The following is a 20,972-nucleotide window of genomic DNA, read 5'->3' on the forward strand; positions in this document are numbered from 1 at the left end:
CGCTTGGCGCGCTGTGGCCTGGAGCTGGCCCCAATGACATGTCTCCACAGACGGCTCTGTTAAATAACTACATTACACTCCCCCGGAAGTTAGGAGCTTTGGTGGAGTGACTCCTACCATAAGGAAGTCTGAGCCTGTTCATTTTTCCATTTTGTCCTTTTCCAGATTTTCCTCTTGAGATCTGTGTCTCAGACATGAGCAAAAACAGCTGATGCATCATAGACTTACTCCCACAGGGTTACCGACGTGTAAGTTCTCAAAGGCCTCGAGAAAGGCATCTGTGACTGGTTGGATCACAGAAACCCTCTGGGAGCTGCCACCTGATGAGCCCAGACTACTTCCACCCCTGCTTTCCCTGCCAGCTCAGGACCCCAGCAACCTGTCTGGCTGAACCAGACACTCCCGTCTGCTCCAACACAGACCCAGGGTCTGAATTACTTGCCCCAAAGATGCAGGTTTACCGAAAGAGGCTAACAGAAGTGTTCCTGTCTTTAACAACCAGATGCCCAACTCCCAATGGGGTCTAAACTCAAATAAATCCCTTTTACCCAATATAAAGCTTCAAATGTGCAAATCTATATCTAATCAAACTGAATACAGATAAGATCCTCACCAGTTCCAGAATGCTCCTTTTACAGACCAATCTCCTTTTAGCCTGGGTCCAGCAATCACTCACACCCCTTGCAGTCGCTGTCCTTTGTTCCCTTTTCTTTCAGGTATCCTGAGGTGGGTGTGGGGGTGGAGGTGGGGGTGGGGGTGGGGATGGAGCTGGAGAGGCTCTCTCTTTAGCCAGCTGAAGACAAAATGGAGGGCTCTCCCAAGGGTTAAATAGACTTTTTCTTGTGGGTGGAGATCCACTCCTCACTCTTATGCAAAGTCCAGCTTCAAGGTGGAGAGTTGGAGTCACCTGGGCAAGTCACATGTCCATTCATGACTCACAGTTTTTAAAGGGAGCATCCACTGTTTACATGCTACCTTGAACTTCCTCAAGTAGACTTCTTATGTGGATTGGAGCAGTCCAAGATCCATTGTCCTTTAAGTGTTTCTTGATTAGATACTTAATTTTAACATTCCTTTCCCCAGGAACTGACCAAATTCTCTATTAAGGTTATTTAGAAATCAAGCCGGTACACAGCCAACATTCATAACTTTTGAATACAGAAATGATGCATGGATGCAAATAGGATTGATACATTCAGTAGATGATAACCTTTATGGAGATATGTTACATGGCATGTGTAGCATAAAACACATTCTAAGCATATTTCCATAAAGCCTTAAGGGAGGTACCGTCACACCCTCCCCCTGAGCTTACTGCCAGGGACTTGGACACTGTCCATGGCGGAGGCAGTACATGGAAAATCCCTGTTTGTCTTTGGCCACACTTCTTTCAAGTACTTTTAAACTATATGATGTCATTCCTAAAGGTCCTAGCCAGTTTTGGGGTTCCTGGTCCCCAGATGCCGGAAAACAGGTTGGGCTGTAGTATTGTTAACAGAATGCAGACAGCAATATCTTTTACAGTGGAGGTGTTTTGGCATTTAGCTACCAATGCCATGAGGCGGTGTGCCTCAGTTTCCCCTTCTACACAACAGCATGGGCCTGTTATGCTTTTGCTGCTGTGCCAAGCTTCCAGACTGTTTACAGGTATAGGCTTAAAAGTAACATGCCTGGTGGGGCTCTTCTGTCACCCTCCCTAGCATGTACAACAGTTTCTTCCACAAAGCCGGGATGTCCCACATCTTTAAAGGCTTTATCACTAGTACAAATTCCTTTGTTTTATCCCATAGGTGAATTAGCAAAAGACACAAGGTTAATAGCAAATCTACAGGGAACAGTCTTCGTTCACTCAGTTTGACTCATTTAGTGTCTATAGCATTTTCCCAGTTCTTTATACCCTCTGGTAGGCACTCTGCCTCTTTGGAGAAGGCTTTTAATTCAGGCATGTGGTTGAGGCTTGGGCAAGGAGAGGGTGTACTGCAATCATGCCTGCCCTCGGCCCCTCCCTCTGGAATTTCTCTGGGCTGGACCTCACTCCATTGGGAAGTACCACCCATGCAGAGATTCCGACCCCCCAACCCCTTTTGGAGAGAGAGTTTTATCTCTTACGGGCATAAGAAGAACAACATCTTTCAAAGGGGTACTCTGGACCCCTTTGGGCACCCCACTTTCTGTTCCCAATAGGTCAGCTGGATGGACTCCCCCTTTCAGGAGTTCTGACCCCCAGGTTTCCCTTAAAACTGATCAACAGAAGAAGGGGCTGGCATCTGAAATGCAAACTTTTCACCCTCCTTCTGGGAAAGTCCCTTCCCACAAAAGGTGGGCAGACTGTCTGTCCCCCCCTTCAATCTTGACTTCAATCTCTGGACTCCCCTCTGAGTCAGACACTCCTGTGTCCCCCGAAAGGGAAGGTGACCCTTGGTCCAACTGTGGGCTCACAGCTACCAGCTATGGCAGACTCTTCACTGGCCAGCAAAATTCCCCCCTTTTCACTCAGGTTGGGTTTGCTTCCAGCTACTGAGATCTTGGGGTCTGTTTCCACCACAGAGGTCACCAGGACCCCAACTTCCACCTTTGGGACACCTCTCTATGCACCCCATCCCTGCTGACCTGCAACTTCCTGGCAGTCAGCACCTGTGGTGGCCCCCGTTACAAGGTGGCACATCCTCCTTGCCCAGGGAGATGATTACGGGACAGGAGCTGGCTTCGTCCAGCCCCTCCCTCTGGAACTTTCCTTCAGCCCCAGGACTACAGGAACTAGCCACAACCATCCCTGCCCCTAAAGCTGCATTCTTTACTACCGCAGAGCAATCTAAGAGACACCCTCCTATTCCCCCAGCAGTCCATGTGACTTCACCCCGCACCAACCTCTCCCCCCTGGGGCTTTTACTTCAGGATTCCTTCTCACTGCTAACCAGCCCTGGGACACATTCTGCCACACTAAAGAAATCGTTTCCCAGTAGAAACGCTGCAAAATTGTGTGCCACCGTTGCAACAGTCAGTTCGGCCTGCAAATCCTTAGTTTGCATGTGTACTTTAGCTAAAGGTGCAAAGACTTTGTAACCCACTAACAGCTCTAATTCTGCCATTTTACCTGGCAACAAATCTTTCTTATAGATAAGGTCCCTCCTGACCACAGAAATCTCAGCACCTGTGTCCCTCAATCCAAGAAGCACTGCACTATTCATTTTAAGAGCATGCATATGCTCATTGCTTGGTTGTGTGAAGCAAGCTTCACAAATCCTGTGTGGAAACAGGCCACAGCCTGGCTCTGAGAAGGCGCAGCTTCATGTGTTACTTGTTGCTTGTTTCTACTCAAAAAAGGGACACTTAGTCCTCAGGTGCTCAGCTGACTTACAATCATAGCACCTCATGGGCTCTTCTGCTTGCATAGGAAATTTGGGACGAGTACCAAGGGAATGGGGAGGTGACTGCCCAGCCTCCTTTTTCCCCAGGGGTAAAACGGTGATTCTGCTTTCCCACAACCCTGTACCCCTCTCCCAGTGGTTTATGTTTGATTGTAGCTTGTGCTTGCTCATAAGAGTCTGCACACCCATATAATTCAGCCCCTGCATTTACCTTTTTGTCTCACAAATACTGTTTTACATCATCACTGCACATATTCAGGAAGTGTTCCTGTGTAACCAGATCACACATCCCTTCGAAGCTTGTAATGCCTTTGCCCTGCAGCCACTTGTCTACCAAATCTCTCATTTCATTGCCATAAGCCACATTACTCAATCCACATCCCCTATTAAGACTTCTGAATTTAACCCTGTAGGTTTCAGGTGTAATCTGAAACTCTTTCAAAACCAGATCCTCAAATTTACCATAGTTTGAAGCATCATCAATAGGCATCTTACTGAATATGTCCAGACCTCTACCAGTCCATTTTGCTATCAATGTGGTCATCTTTTGATCTTCAGGGTTGGCATGCAGGCTGGCCAGTCTCCTGAAGGTGAGGAAATATTCGGCAATATCGCTGGATTCCTCATACTGTGGACACAGTTGCTCCCATTTAGGGCTTTTTGGGGAAGTGGAGACAGCAGGTGGAGAGTTTTGTCTCTTCAGCTCCCTTACAGCCAGTTCATGCCTCTGGGCCTCCATAGCTCTCTTGTGGGCAGCCTCTTCCCTGGCTTTTTCTGCCTCCACCCTTGCTGTCTCTGCCTCCATAGCTCTCTCGTGGGCAACCTCCTCCCTCTCCATTACTCTTTTATGTTCATTTTCTTTCTCTTTGCTTCCAGTCTAGCCAGCTCTAGTTTGTTAGCTGCTTCACTGGTACTCATTTTCTTGCTTTCTTCTTCTGGGCCACACCCCCTCTGCAGTTCACTAAAACTGGGATGCACTCAGCTCAGGGGATTCTTAGTTAACAGAGACTTTCACAGTTCCCAGTGTTCAGCCTTTCTGGGCAATTTGCACCCTGTGCAGTTTTAGCACCTTCAGATCTCCTTTCTTACTTAGTTTGCTTCCTTTTCTGTCCCTACTTTCCTTATCCAAAATAAGCAAACAGAAAATAACAAACCAGTAACCACTTGGTCTGTTCTCCAGCCACCACCCTCAAAACTCACTTAACATCACTACCTGGACCTCAAAGCAATCAGACATGCACAAATCCTGCCAACTACGCCACTGTGACAGGTTGGATCACAGAAACCCACTGGGAGCTGCCACCTGATGTGCCCAGATTACTTCTACCCCTGCTTTCCCTGCCAGCTCAGGACCCCAGCACCCTGTTTTGCTGAGCCAGACACTCCCGTCTGCTCCAGCACAGACCCAGGGTCTGAATTACTTGCCCCAAAGTGCAGGTTTACCTGAAAGCAGCTAACAGAAGTGTTCCTGTCTTTAACTCTCAGATGCCCAACTCCCAATGGGGTCTAAACCCAAATAAATCCCTTTTACTCTGTATAAAGCTCATACAGGGTAAACTCATAAATTGTTCGCCCTCTATAACACTGAGAGAGAGATAGGCACAGTTGTTTGCTCCCCCAGGTATTAATACATACTCTGACTTAATTCATAAGTAAAAAGTGATTTTATGAAAGACAGAAAGTAGGATTTAAGTGGATCCAAGCAGTAAAAGACAAAACAAAGAAAGTAGCCAAGCAAAATAAAACAAAATGTGCAAATCTATATCTAATCAAACTGAATACAGATAAGATCCTCACCAATTCCAGAATGCTCCCTTTTACAGATTAATCTCCTTTTAGCCTGGGTCCAGCAATCACTCACATCCCTTGCAGTCATTGTCCTTTGTTCCCATTTCTTTCAAGTATCTCGGGGAGAGGGAGGGAGGGCTCTCTCTTTAGACAGCTGAAGACAAAATGGAGGGCTCTTCCAAGGGTTTAAATAGACTTTTTCTTGTGGGTGGAGATCCACTCCTCACTCCTGTGTAAAGTCCAGCTCCAAGATGGAGTTTTGAAGTCACTTGGGCAAGTCACATGTCCATGCATGACTCACAGTTTTTACAGGGAGCATCCTTTGTTTACATGCTATCTTGAACTTCCTCAAATAGACTTCTTATGTGGATTGGAGCATTCCAAGATCCATTGTCCTTTAAGTGTTTCTTGATTAGGTACTTAATTTCAACATTCCTTTCCCCAGGAACTGACCAAATGCTCTACTACAGTTATTTGGAAATCAAACCAGTACACAGCCAACATTCATAACTTTGAATTCAAAAATGATACATGCATACGAATAGGATTAATGCATTCAGTGGATCATAACCTTTATGGAAATATGTTACATGGCATGTGTAGCATAAAACACATTCTAAGCATTATTTGAGTTATGTGAGTTACTGTCACAGCATCGTCAAGCTGTTGAGAGATTTTCAGAAAACAAACAGTGTAAGAACCCCATTGCTTGTTTTTAATTTATGCAATCCCTGGTTTTTAGCCCCATTACACCCTCTCCTCGACCACTGCTTTTTAATCATTCATTTACCTGAGTGACATCTTTTCCGCTCACTGTGTCTGCCTGTGACTCCCCTAAGCCATGATCACTTTCCACCACTAGGGAGATGAATGAGAGGCCGTCACACTCATCGTGGTGCCTAGCAAGGGTTTCGGGGTCGGATTCCAATGTATCCATCAACAGTTGATTCAAAGGGTCCTCCTTGGAACTGTCACTGAGGTAGCGCTTTCTCCACACAAGTCTAAAGGTGCTCGGGGTTAAAACAAAGTCCAAAGTTCTCGTGGGAGTGGTAAAGGAGTACACGTTTCCTGTCAGTAGCCTTTCCACAATTTCTAAAACACATGTCCTTGGTCAGAGATGGCCTCCTCTGCCCGGAGCTGGGACTTCTGGGGTAATAGTGCTGCTCTCTGATTGGCAGAGGGTGTTTGGAGGAGTTCTTAGAATGGTCACACGACCCACTTCCGAACAGGTCACCCTACCCCAGAACTCACTCTGATTGGTCAAATCTCCTCTCAGGGCAGTCTATCGGGGTGAACCCCATCCTGACTGGGAGAGGGAAGTAGGTGGAGTTCTTAGAGGGGTTACATGACCCACTTTCAGATGGGTCACTCTGCCCCAGAACTTGCCCTGATTGGTCAAATCTCCTCTCGGGGAGGTCCCCAGTGGCTGCAACCCTTCCTGATTGGTAGAGGATGGTCACATGACACACCTTTCTTCCGGTCATGTGGCCATCTTGACCCCGAAAGTAATACCCCCTGGAGAAAGACTTCTGGTGACAGGTGAGCAGGGTTTAAGGGGTCAAGGGGCAGAGTTTAAGGCATCAAGGAGTGGGGTTAGGGTTTGATTCATGGTAGGGCCTGAAGGGTATGGTTGTGTTTATTTTAAATAAAAAGTGGTTTACAGGGTGCTTATGCATAGGGAAGCATGCTGTGGCTCACCGGCCTAGCAACATGCTGGAGAAGGCCATGGGGAGGGGTGTGAGCTCGGCATGTGGACTGGAGCACTATGAGCATGTGATAAACAAACCCATATATGAGTTTGTTTAACTCTGATTGGTTAAAGGTTCATGTTATGTAAGTTGTTATATAACTTGTTATATAAGCACCATGTGCTATAAAGTAGCGAGGGGAGGGGCTCCTTGCTGGAGGGACTCTGCCTGATTCTTTGTACCAGGGGTCTCTCTGTGCACATGTTGAATAAAGCTTTATTGAATTGAATCGCATTGGATCGAAGTCCCATGATTTCTACCCAGCATCAGACTCACTGGGAACCACCAAAACCCAACAGTGTCTTGGCGCAGCGAGCAGGGTTTGAAATATCCTTCAGGATCACGACCTACAATCAAATTAGAGGGTGAGATTGTTCATTTTTTATTTGGTTGTGTGTCTCTGACCTCACTGGTGACTCTCATACCTTTTGTAGTAAGCAAGTCTAGGTGCTGGGGAATTCAGGGGGTTTGTTGCAGTCTTAAGGCATTGTACTTAGTGTGGGGGCTGGCCAAGCTATAAGTTCCTCTGACTAAGTGCTGTTGAAGTGGGAAATCATAGAGGCTGTAAGGACCAACAGTTAGTGTAGGGGCAGGTATAACCATAAGTACCTCTAGCTGATGTGTTGGCAGGCTCAGATCTCCTAACTAGAATTTGTTGCAGTCTTAAGGCATTGTACTTAGTGTGGGGGCTGGCTAAGCTGTAAGTTCCTCTGACTAAGTGCTGTTGAAGTGGGAAATCAAAGAGGCTGTAAGGACCAACAGTTAGTGTAGGGGCAGGTATAGCCATAAGTACCTCTAGCTGATGTGTTGGCAGGCCCAGATCTCCTAATTGGACACTGTAATTGTGCAGATCAAATAAATTGGAGAAAGGATTAATCTGCTGATTGAGCATTTCAGTCTGGTTTGTTTTATTGGAATAAATTGTTGTTAGTCTGTAAACAGAATTGTAGATATAATGATCCACAATATGAAGAGTATATGGTTAGTGCTTTTGTAACTATTGTAGTTGTAAGTTTATTAGCTTTCTTGTGGAGATATTTTGGCTGTATGGTTAAAATAAAGGATGACCACCCCCCATTACAGGCGGGCAACATTGATTTTGTGCATAAACCACAATATTTATCTGAGGAAGATGATGTCCTCAGTGTAGATGTAAGGTTGCTGGCTGTGAAATCTGTCCTGTCTCAGTATGACAAGGCATTGAAACAAGGATATCCAACACATGATGATTATCCAACTAAACATCCCTATTATATTGCTTGTTGGTGTACAAGGTTAAAAAACAGCAAAGAGAAGGATGAAATGGCTGGTATGTGTTTAATTGTTGATTATGAACAGCTGGTTAGAAAGAGTAATATGATAAAAGGAAGGGTAGAAGAGTTAGAAGCAGAGGTAGAAAAACTGCAAGGAGAAACAAAAAAGTATAAAGAAGCAGACTTGCAGGGAAAGAGATCTTGTCCCTCAGCACCTTTGGACCCTACATATGGAACATGGGGCTATCAGTCTAGTTTCATGGCTCCAGTGAGAGTGCATACTGTCCCTAATCCTAATCAAGGGGAAGGGAACCCTGCTATTGTTAGTCGTCTAGAGCATACTCCTATAAGCCCATCTGATTTGCGGAGCATGTTAAAAGAATTGCCATCTTTACAGCTTAATAACCCAAACCTACCCTTCTGGGGGAAGGTACAGGAGTGGATGGTAGGGAGGCTTATATGCTTTTGATGATCACATAGTGTTTTCAGCCTTGGACATTAGCAGTGGCTTTTGGTCTGTTCCTGTGCACCCTGACAGTCAATTTTGGTTTGCATTCACTGTTAAAAGGAAGCAATATATCTTTACTCGCCTAAACCAGGGTTTTCATTACTCACCTAGTTTGTTTCATAGAGTGTTAGCTGATGTGCTGGCAAAGCTGCCAGACATGACTTTTTGTGTTGTACAGTATGTTGATGATCTTGTCTCCTCACCAGATGGCCAAAGGCACATGAAAGACTTAGAAGTGATCCTGCAGCACTTGGCAGACAGTGGGGTAAAATGTAATGCTAAAAAGGCTCAGATCGCAAAGGAGGAAGTATCATACCTGGGGTATCTAAGATCCAAGGGGTACAAGTGTTTAACTGTTGACCTCATTGAGGCTATTAATGCATGCCCACAACCAACTACGGTCAGGGGAGTTAGGAAAGAGTTGGGGCTATTCAATTTCTGCCAAACTCAAATCCCAAGTTATTCAAGGATTGTCCAGCCCCTTAATAATCTCCTAAAGGGTGCTGGTGGACCACATAATGCAATTAAGTAGATATTTGAATGTGAACAGGCATTTACCACATTGAAACAGAGGCTAAGTACTGCCCCAGGGTTGGGACTTCCTAATCCATTAATGCCTTTTACATTGTACACGCATGTCAGTGAGGGACATATGGCAGCAGTGTTAACACAAAAACATGGAGATAAACAGCGCCCAGTAGCATACTACTCTTCTAAACTAGATGCTGTCGCTCAAGCAATGCCACTGTGCCTCCAGGCAGTGGAAGGAGCTTCTATGGCCCTAAATCAGGCCTTACCACTTATTGGTGCACAGGATGTAAATATTGTTGTGCCTCACGCTGTCCTTGCTATTTTATCAGGAAAGAAATCTTCGGCAGTCCATGTGGCAAGATGGACTCGATGGGAAATAAGCTTGCTAATGCCTTCAGTACATCTGCAACGAGCATCATCGCTAAACCCTGCCACCCTCATTCCTAGCCCAGATGAGGGACACCTGCATCATGGTTGCCTTAAGGTAGAGCCCATGGACCTTCCATTGGTAAAAGAAACTAAAATACCTGATGCTCCTTGCCTATACGTGGATGATTCTTCCTTCTATGTCAACGGCAAGCGACACACAGGATGGGCTGTTGGTACTCAAGATGGGCAGCTGGTGGCGCATGGCAGTTTACCTGGACCATCGGCCCAAGTAGCAGAACTACAAGCATTAATTGCAGCATGTGAAGCTGCGGAAGGTCATGCTATAAACATATATACTGATTCTAGATACGCGTTTGGGGTTGTACATGATTACGTTAACTTGTGGGTAAATCGAGGATTCCTGACAAGTACAGGATCCCCAATACAAAATGGGGGGATAGTGCAGAAACTTCATGCAACCATGCAGAAACCTACTGAAGTAGCAGTAATAAAAGTAAAGGCCCATACAAAAGGGACAGATCCTCATAGCAAGGGGAACCGAAGGGCAGATGAACTAGCTAAACAAGCAGCAGTGGAAAGTAAAGAGACCCAATTAATAGCTGCAACACAGCCTCTCATAAAAACCCCAAACTTTTTTGAATTACAGGACATTCATCACGCTGCACCGAGGGCAGAGAAGTGGTTATGGATGGATAATGGGGGCAAACTGTGTGATGATAACACTTGGAGAGGTCCAGAGAACACATTAGTGTTACCAAATGTGCTAATGGGAACTATGATACAAGTGTATCTCATGTTGGGACATGATGGAGCACGGAGGGTGATTCACCGTATGTCAAACACCTGGTGGCACCCTAAGCTTAATGCAAACGTGCATGATTATGTGAGAAGGTGTGTAACGTGTGCTCAATGTAATTCTGCTCCCACAGTGAAAGTGAGAATGCGACATCAGCCAAGACCCACACAGCCCTTCGAGCAGTTACCAATAGATTTCATTGGTCCCCTGCCAAGGTGCAGCGGGAAAGAATATGTTCTGGTGATCATGGATCACTTTACTAAATGGGTAGAAGCTTTCCCAGTGGCCAAGGCCACTGCAGCTGATGTAGCTAAAATATTAATGTAATTACCTGGGGAAGAGTCACTGGATCAGTTGTAAATGCCATCACTCAAATCTAATACTAGGGACTGGGTTAAAATTTGTTAGTAGCAGGAATGACAGTTTACTGTGGTAAAAGTGGAGTTCACGTCTGATCAAGTTAGATACTACCTTAACTCAGCAACAGTTGGTCAGGTCCTCACTGCTGTACTCAGCCATCTATTAAGAACTTCTAAAATGTATGAGCAAGCATTGGTCTAGGCATGTGGAAAAATTGTGTTATCTTCCTGGCATGGTAACATCCTGGTGTGCAACATGAAAGTTGCACCCCTGCTAGGAGACTCACTTGTGCCACAAGTGCCATGTTGGGTGACAGCTGTGGTTCTTGAGAACTGAACGTCTTCACCTTGAATGGTGGCAGGGGAGTGGTCCCTATCGATAACAGGGGTATGTTGAGATGGTCATTGCATCCTTGAAGGGATATTAATTCCTGAACTGGAGGCTCAGCCAGGGCACCCACTTCCTTTCGCATGTCACAGACACCTGTGTAACATAAGGGCCGGAGATAACTACATGGCTTTCCCACGGGACCAACGTTCCATCCTAGGAGGATGGGTTTTGTGTATGGGAAACCTGAAGTCAGGACAAGCCTTATCTCAAATGTTGGGACCTGACTTAATGATGCATGTAATGTAAGTTAATGGATGATATAGCAGTGAGGAAGGACTCCACTATTTGGTGTGAAAGTAAGTGGTTAACTTTGGCAGGCAAGCCTTGCTTAAATAACTAGTTTTTCCTATTGTTTTAAGCCTTTTAAAAGAAATATTGAAAGAAGTGGTAGGGCACTTACACTGATTCAGTGAATAAAAGGGTTTGCCATTGTAAAAACAAAAACAAATGAAAATGGATTTGGGTTGTGTTCTCGCAATGGCATAAGGACTTATTATTTTATTGTAAATATTACGTATTAGTTTATTTGTTCCTAAAATTATAGTTAAGTGTTAATAAAGCTAATTATTGCTCCTAATAAATTCAAGGAAGTGGTGTTAATGGGGTTTAAAAATTGTTCTTAGCCCCAAAACCAAATGGGGGAGCTGAAGGGTATGGTTGTGTTTATTTTAAATAAAATGTGGTTTACAGGGTGCTTATGCATAGGGAAGCATGCTGTGGCTCACCGGCCTAGCAACATGCTGGAGAAGGCCATGTGGAGGGGTGTGAGCTCGACATGTGGACTGGAGCACTATGAGCATGTGATAAACAAACCCATATATGAGTTTGTTTAACTCTGATTGGTTAAAGGTTCATGTTATGTAAGTTGTTATATAACTTGTTATATAAGCACCATGTGCTATAAAGTAGCGAGGGGAGGGGCTCCTTGCTGGAGGGACTCTGCCTGATTCTTTGTACCAGGGGTCTCTCTGTGCACATGTTGAATAAAGCTTTATTGAATTGAATCGCATTGGATCGAAGTCCCATGATTTCTACCCAGCATCAGACTCACTGGGAACCACCAAATCCCAACAGGCTCTTATACGACTCAGGTTTACTGTACTATACAGTTTTTATCTTGTTCACTTTAATCAGGTAGTTTTTGTGTGCTCAGGGAACATCTGCCTTGGTGTGTGTTGAGATTCTCCCTAGAGTTCTCAGCAACAGCTTTTGGGGGTTGCTTATTCATGCAAAGAGGAGATCTTGAACAAGATTCCACGGGTTCAATAGTTGTTTCTGCTTGGCACTGCTGAGTATCATCTACCTGCAATACAAACAAAAAAATTCTCATGCTTTAGTGGTATTGGAGAACCTTGTTAATTACCAGCAGGAAGTGAAAGATCCATTCCAAGCAACTGAATAATATGAATTAGCAGACACATGGTAAAAGCAAGACTCTTCAATGTTTACAGTTATCACGGTGAAAATACAACAGCGCTATGCAGAATGCTTTACAGTAACTACCTACTCCTCACCATGTTCAAGATTAGAATGGGCATTATCATCCATGCTTTACAAATCACAAGTCACGTAATTTAACAAGGTATAGGCAAAACTAAGGAGTAGTACACAGTAATTCCTTGTCTAATCTCTTCTTGCTCAATCACTGCAGAACTGTATTTGAGAGATGTAATTTAAGATTAATTACTGATATTTCATAATGAATTTGTAAATGTCCTATAGTTTATTCTCTAAATATGACAGCACTTGAAAAAGTTCTTTAGTCCCGAAGCATTTACATTGGCCTGCAGAGGATATCTTGTCCAGATGTATTGTGAAATATTCAGGAGAATGTCATGTCATTCTAAATGTTTAACATCATCTTCACAATATGGTTGTTGTGATGTTCAACACTAGCTTTGTAAAACTGTTGAAAATTTTCACAATATGTACACATTTGGGGTTCTCTCAAATTCCAGTCCCCAGGGCCGTCCTTAGGCATAGGCAGAATAGGCAGCCGCGTAGGGCCTCACTCTTCCTGGGGGCACCACTCTGCAGGCAGCCCAGGCAGTGTCCATTCCTATGTTTTTGTTCCAACACTACTGAATTCTCTAGAAATAAACTAAAAGGAAGTATACCCTGACATACTGAAAAACTGTACAGCTGTTTAGAAAGCTGGATGCTCTTTTTTCTGAGTGACCCACCATAACCCTGGGGGCATCTTGTCTTCCAGGTATGCTTTTCACCAAGTGAGGTGTGTTCCTGTAGCAATCATACAAGGGCCAAAGTGAAAACTGGGTTGGCTTAAAGTATGTTCCTTCTACTTACCTGCCCCAAAAGAGACATTTGGACAGGATCTGAGAATGACGTGTCCACAAAAGGAATTTCTGGAGGCACATTGTGAAATCCCACTTGGAGGACAGTACCAATACATGGCATCAGCACCCTGGCCACTGGGGAAGACTAGCTACAGGGTGAGTGTCTGCTGCCAGGATACAATTGATGAGATGAAGTTTTGGGTCTTTGTAAATCTTTACCGTAGTGGTAAATTTAGAGTCAAAGCCATGCCTATTTTAGCCTGGCTGAACAATGTCCTGCACTGGATTCAGAATATTCTGATTTTGAACTCTAGGGGGGTTGGAATCCTTTCTAGCAGCTGGCAAATTGTGAATGGATCTGTTTCTCTGGACAGGGCACAAACAGTCATGTTGTCTGTAAATGGACAGGGTTGTGTAACTTGAGACCTCAGCCTTGCTGTGATACTACCAGCCATTTAAACTGCTCGACACAGAAGGTAGGTCAAAACAAAGAGTCTTGTATAGGAATTGTAAACTCTTCACACACAAATGTTCATTTTGTCTTTGTGATGCTGAAGATTTAATTGTTTGAGAAGAAAAATATTTAGGTCTTCCATGTGAGCTTCTGCTTCATACTTTCCCCTCTGCTAGGCAAACATTCCCTTCATGAATACCTTTGGTGTTGGCAGTGACCAATGGATTACTATGCCGGCTTTGACAAGGAGGGTTCAGGCTTTCGTTGTCTCAGCTACTAATTTCACTGGTTCCCCAAACAGCCTTGCGCTTGTGAAAGTGGATGCACGGGATGGGTGATTTTTTTTCACGTTCATGAGTGTAAACAGTTTTCTTATAGCCAGAGAGTAAGAACGCTTTGCCACGAATCACATCAAGAAAGAGAAAAAGTTGCCATGAAAGAGTATCTTACACAACACTTCTAGGATTTGACAAGAATGTCATCCAGAGAACTCTCACACTCAAACTGAGGATCATACCCTAGAGACTATGGCCTACTTGCCTGCCACCAACTAGATTTTCCTTACTAAGTATAAGAAATGGTCACAGTTGGAGTTTTGAAATTTGCTGTAGTATCCTCACTCTTTTGGTCAATGGAATCTTTTGGAAGGAACCCCCTTCCAGAGGCCTGGCCATGTCTTTCTCTGGTAGGACTATTGCTGCACTTAGTTTCCCCAAACTTACAAGTTTTCCTTATATTTTTACAAAACATTTTAGTTTAATATCTAGATTTAATCGGAAATGAATGGAATTCTCTTGTGCCTCTGTTCTGGGCACACACTGTCTAAAGTGCTCTTTTATCCTTCAATGCTGAGCAAGCCTATGGAGAAGGGGAGGAGACTCCAAACTCCTTTCCCTGGTAAAGCCTGGGTCCTTGACCTGATAAATGGACAGGGAGAATTCTCACTCCATTGTGCCTAAAATTTAGGTCCTCTTCCCTACTTGAAAGAGGGTCCCTGGCTGAAAAGCAGAGATGAACAATTTACATTATCCTGCCACCTGAGACAGGGCTTCACAGAAGTAATACGTATCTCTGCACACCCAGATATATTCGGGGGTGAGGGGGAGGATGGGGAGAGGGGAGGCAGTGAGTCTGATACAGAGTACTCCAGGAGACCCATATATAGGAGAAAATCACAGCAAACACATCCTAAGAGTATGTCCAGACTACTCCCCCTATCGGCGGGTAGCAATCGATTTATCAGGGATTGATATATCGTGTCTCATCTAGATGCGATATATCGATCCCTGAACACGCTCCCCATCGACTCCAGAACTCCACCGGAGCTAGCGGCGGTAGCGGACTCCATGGGGGAGCCGTGGACATCAATCCCGCGCCGTGAGGACCCGAGGTAAATCGATCTAAGATACTTCGACTTCAGCCATGCTATTCATCAGCCCTAAGACTGGGAAGGCAAGAGAAAAGATTTAAAGCCTGATGTTTATACAACCAGCTCATTAATTGTACGTATTACTTCCTTACAAAGGGGACAATTCCTTTTGTCTTTTTGGGACCCAGAGCATATGAAGTTTCCAAATATCATTCCTGAGCAGACTATGTCGAGTTCTCAACCCTTGGAGAATCCTCATGCTCCTGATCAAGCCTTCTCACAATGGAGTCAGGGCTTCAAATGGGTGTGTTTATGTGCACATGCATGGCACTAGTGCGCTGGTCCAACAAAGCCCCGTCCCCTCACAGAGCAAGGGTTGGTGGCTTGTAGCAGCAAGACATAGGTTACCCTCTAAGACCCCTAAAAAGCTGCCTGCTGAACTACTTGGACTTAGCTTGATCTTGCAGGGCTTTTCTAGCAGTCAAAGGGAGTTACTGAGAGGTGCTGTGTTTGCGGATCCAGAGAACTTACTTGAGGAAAGGGAAAGAGGAGTAAGAAGTTGAAATGAAATCAGTATTGCAGAAAAATGAACAATAATTAATTAGAAAACAAAGTTGTTGGGAGAAACTGAACTGCCAACTTGTTCCGCTGGTGGACACACTTTCTGGTGGCCTGAAGTGAAGGATGGAGCTTACTCTTGGGGCCTTCAGCAACAACACTGGCCCACCTCCCAGTTCTACAGGTGAGAGGAATCACCTCTTTGTTACGAATGAGAAGAAAACCTGGGCCACAGAATAGACAAAACGTGCACATTTTATCACGTTTTGAGGTGTCCCGCTAAAGACCTCCTGTATCTTTGATAGCCAGAAGTTTATAAGATAACAGATTTAATCACATTTCCATGCTACTAATGGAGAAGTTATAGCAAATGTTATATTAGAATAGAGAATAGATATTAAAAAGGACACAATTTAATATTTTGGCTCCTAAAAGTTTAAGTAGAAAATGCCTTATTAACTGTCAGCAAAGGATATTGATATTGCTCTTATCCGCCATTGATAACAGAGACTGAAAATAACATGGCTTTGTTGGCTTCTGTATTGTACCATTTCAACTAAGATATAGGACAAATCATTTTAAATAGTTCATGACAGGTAAAATGGAAACTAAGTAACGTGCTACTGATTCATTCTCTCTTTTCATTACCTTGCTCAGTTGCTCATTTGCTTGAAGCAAGATGTTATCTTGTTCTTGCAGTTTCTTTTTCTCTGCCTTGATGTTTAACATTTCCTGTTTTAAACAAGTCAACTGAGCTGAATATAGATTTTGTAGATGGGCAATCTCAGCCTGCAAGTCTGACTGCACTCTCTCAAGTTGCTGGATCAAATCTTGATTTTTCCCCTCTGAATCTCGAAGCTCTGCTTGTTTCTTTTCTAATTGTATTTCCTGAGACAAACTCTTATCTATAGTAATAAAAACAATTAAGTACTTAATTTGTGAAAGCAAACTACGTCAAATATGCAATATTAGCTTTTATGGGTAACACTATAAAATGGCAATATTGACAATTTTCAATTTTTCACCTAGCAATACATTTTCTTAGTATTTCAGAATATACTTACTTATGTGTTGTAAAGCTGCCTTTATTCCCAAACCATGACATTGTATAGCTGAGACAATTTGAGCATTGCCAGAATTCAGTTTTGCAGAAAGAACATACTGCTAGTCAAATCGCTCCGTGCTTCACAATTGTAACGGTTTCTACAGCCCATCTTCACTGAGATCTCATTGCTTGTACTCTGAAACTCATGGTTGACAGGTAACAGTACCAATGGCTAGATCCAGAATTTTGGTGCCCTATTTGTCCGTTTTCCTCTCTTCAAAATCCAGAATATATAAAAATGATCAAGGTGTTTGATGAACTGATGTATGGAGTAAAATTAAGAGACACGGACCATACAAGAGATTTCCTGTATTGCAAAGAGAATTCTATTGAATAACACCAACTTACCATATAAAACAAGACTACGCATTCCCTTCCTACAGGACAAGGAAAATTCAGTGTCTCCAAGACCCAGAGCTTGGCGAGAAACAGGAGCAGAGAGAGGGGAAGGGAAACGATAGCAATCAACAGTTATTTGAAATATGTCAACACCTAGGATGGAGAAGGATTAGTTAGGGTGGTGATTCAAAGGGGGGTGTAGCGGGCCGGTTGGCCGCTCTAGCCCTGAAGGGGTTGGAACAGCCCTGCAGAGGGCTGTGGCTGGGGAAAGCAGCAAGCCTGGGCTGATTGGGGAGGCAGCTACTGCTGGGCCACGTCCCAATCAGGCCACAGCTGGCAGGCACTTAGTCTCCCTCTAGCTCTGAAGGGAGAGGTACTTAGCTGCTGGGGAAGCTAAGGGCACTAGAGTGAAGCAGGGCTAGGGAAAGGCCAGAGGAGCTGAGGAGCTCCAGACTGGCAACTCCTCAGGCTGCAGGGCCTTGTCCAAGGCCCACAGAGGTACTGAGTTGCAGGGAAAGGCAGCAGGTCCAAATCCCCTGGCCAGTGATGAGTGGCCATTACGGACTGCAGTCAGCCCCAGTGAAAGGGGGCTAGATGGTGACTGGAAGTAGCCACTGAGGGAAGGTGGAGAATAGGGGTGGGGATTCCCCAGGGTTGGGAGACCCAGAGAGTGGGCTACTGCTGGGGGCAAGACTCTGACGGGGGAGGGTACCGGGGTCTGGGAGGGACATGGGGGCCAGTGAGGAGAGGGATAGTGACCAGGAGAGAACGCTCCGGCTAGAAATGAGCTCAGTCCCTGGATGACCAGAAGAAGCCCCGCAGGGGTGAGAGGATAATCAGAGACTTGTTAAAGAGGAAGAACTGTCCGGGAGTTAAGGGTGACAGCCTAGGACTCTGGGCACCCACATTCAGTTATGTTTCAGTTAGGAAAAGTTTTTGTCGGTTGCAGTGCAGAGCTACAGCACAAGCATCTTCTGACTTATTCTTTGTTCATAATTATTCCCTCCAGAAAATGGAGATAATGCTTCCATTTGACACCTTAAGAACCACAGATAGAAGATAGCGAAAGCAAGAAAATAGACTTAGAAAGCATTACATTTTATTAGCTAGCCGAAAGTGCTGCCACTTGCCAAGAATAAGATCAAAACACAAAGCACTTATTTGGATGTCCTCATGGATTGGAATGTGCAAACTATTGATTAAAATGGGAGCAGGACTGGGTCCATACATTTAATTTTGAAATCTCATTAAGTAAGGTTAGACTTCCACAGGGATAAGAGGGAGCAGTCTCCTTCTTTACAATGGCTATTTAGCAGTATTACCTGTTCTCCTAAACCTCAGCCTGCAAAATGCATTTTCTCAAGGGAAAAGTCAAATTAGAGCTCGGCAGGTAACACTTCATCACGTTTAAGCTTGATGGAGTCCACATACAAGCTAAAGGATAATAGTTTGAGGTATATTTGTTTGCTTGGGATTTTAAAACACAGGAGCACATTGTAGTATTTAATTTGCTGACCACATAGTTCTGTTTGGGACATATTTATTCCTCATTTTAAATTGCTTTAAAACCATATAATTTTATGAGTTAGTACTATATATTTGTATGAAGAAGTTCTCTCTCAGTTTGGAAAGAGAATTGTGTGTATTAGCTGAAAGTTAATTTAACTATTCACACAGTGAGAACTTTTTTTTCTTGGATATTCTTCAAATCACCATTGATAATGAAGTTTACGGATCCTCCACACTGAAGTAATAGTTAGTAACGGGATTTAAATAGGTAGAAATGTGTAACTCACTTTTCATCTCTTCCGCATAATTCTGCGTCTCCTTCAGAAAGTGTCTTACTGTTTTCAGTTCTTCTTCCAGAAGATGGATTTTTTCTGACTTTTGAGTAGACTGGAAGGAAAGAAGGCTTTTTTCCTTCATTTCCTACAACAAAACATTAGTTACAAAACAGTTGATTAAGTCAATAAACTGAGAGTAGTGTCACTCTCATCACTCTCCTGCACATCACTGCAAAGGTGAGATCTACCAGTATTGATTAGAGCCTAGTGTAGGACAGGTTGAGTATTTAAAAATAGCCTGGACATTACTCAAAAATCACTCTGCTTTTACTACAGAATAAGTCAGCCTCAAACAACTAGAGCAGGAGCTGTTCAGCCAGCTTCAGTACAAGACTAATTTAGAGAGAAAAGTCTTAGACATGCCAGAGGCAGCAAATTATATTCTCCACTAGGCTCTGAAATTCATTAGTTAAAAAACTGAAAACACGGAAGTTAAAAATGTATTTAAATACAATTGAGGCAAAAAAAACTTTAAAAAATGGGTCTAGGCTAGTTAGAGCTCATTCTGTTTACATGAGCATAGAGAAAGCAGGGAACTATACTTGTCTTGATTCTCCACCACTTTGGTCCTTGTGTCGTACAAAGGAGGTATACAGTGCCAGCAAATGCACTCTGCATTCACTTTGCACATACATAAATGACTATGTGCAGCTGAGCTGCTGCATTTTAAAGGGCTTTTTAATTATTGCCCCCATCTGTTTGTTTAGGTACCTTTGAAAAACGCCAAACATCCGGCCCACATGCTCAGGGTTTAGCAGATCACTATATTTGGGGTCGGGAAGGAATTTTCCTCCAGGGCAGATTGGCAGAGGCCCTGGAGGCGCTTTGCCTTCCTCTGCATCATGGGGCATGGGTCACTTGCTGGAGGATTCTCTGCACCTTGAAGTCCTTAAACCACAATATGAGGCCTTCAATGGCCCAGACATAGGTTGGGGGTTTGTTACAGGAGTGGGTGGGTGAGATTCTGTGGCCTGCATTGTGCAGGAGGTCAGACTAGATGATCAAAATGGTCCCTTCTGACCTTAAAGTCTATGAGTCTATGATGTGGTATACTACCCATCTGAGTCCCATGAAGACTCTGGAAAGTTGAGCCTTGGTTTCTAAACACATGCATGAGTTAGGAACACGAATTGCACTCTTGGCAGTCCTCAGAGGGCAGACAATCCTTTTGGGATGTCTCCCAGCTGGCACAGATCACAGCAGTACTTAGGTGGCTCGGGATATGGAACCAGGGAGCTGCAACCAGTTCTCTGTTGCCTGCCCCTAGCAGATCTTGACACAGGATAGAATCCAGCCCACAAAAACTGAGAGTCAGTGAAGTTAAGTGACTTGCCCATAGCCACAGAGGGGAGTCAGTATCAAAACACAGGAGAACTTTCCAGTTCTAGCTCCTGTTCTCAGACCACCCATCTGTCCGTGTGGATCAGTCAAATATATGAAGTTGCTCTTGTTCGCAAGATAGCATTAGATGTAAAGTATTATTAGTCAAGTAATACCTGGGGGTTCGGGATAGTACATTTTCTAAGCATCTTTTTTTCCAAATAAGTTAAGAAAAGTTAAAATACCCCATACAACTATGTCCTACCTGGGAACTGAAATAAAAGTTATTTCTAAGAAACTAACTCCTTCCACCCAACTCCTGCATTGCTGGGTAACAGATGGCATGGCACTGGTGGGACTCTATTGGAAGCAAGCCATCATTTATTCATCTACTTACTACAAGCAGATGGGCACCAGTGCACAGAAGCCAAATTCAAGAAAACGGAGGGTCTGGATGGAAAACAAATTTAAACCTTGCTAGCACAGCAGGTCTGTATTTTCATCTATTTAAACAAGTCACCCAAAGAACATAACTAAAACCGTTGATGCTTCTA

The 20,972-nt window shown here is 44.0% G+C and overlaps 1 protein-coding gene across 2 annotated transcripts in view; it reads right to left on the bottom strand.

Annotated features, from left to right (window-relative positions):
• Positions 1-1,426: 1,426 nt before the first annotated feature.
• Positions 1,427-20,972, bottom strand: part of LOC127049469 (uncharacterized) — a 481,224-nt gene continuing 461,678 nt past the window's right edge. The window contains exon 2 of one of the 2 annotated variants that reach the window (XM_050950270.1): positions 1,427-4,587. In XM_050950270.1, the coding sequence (XP_050806227.1) occupies positions 3,589-4,206 (618 nt within the window). In that variant the 5' untranslated portion in view covers positions 4,207-4,587 and the 3' untranslated portion in view covers positions 1,427-3,588. The remainder of the gene's footprint in view (positions 4,588-20,972) is intronic. The other variant, XM_050950272.1, reaches the window with a different exon arrangement.

Source organism: Gopherus flavomarginatus, chromosome 4, assembly GCF_025201925.1.
Source record: "Gopherus flavomarginatus isolate rGopFla2 chromosome 4, rGopFla2.mat.asm, whole genome shotgun sequence".
Lineage (NCBI taxonomy): Eukaryota > Metazoa > Chordata > Testudines > Testudinidae > Gopherus > Gopherus flavomarginatus.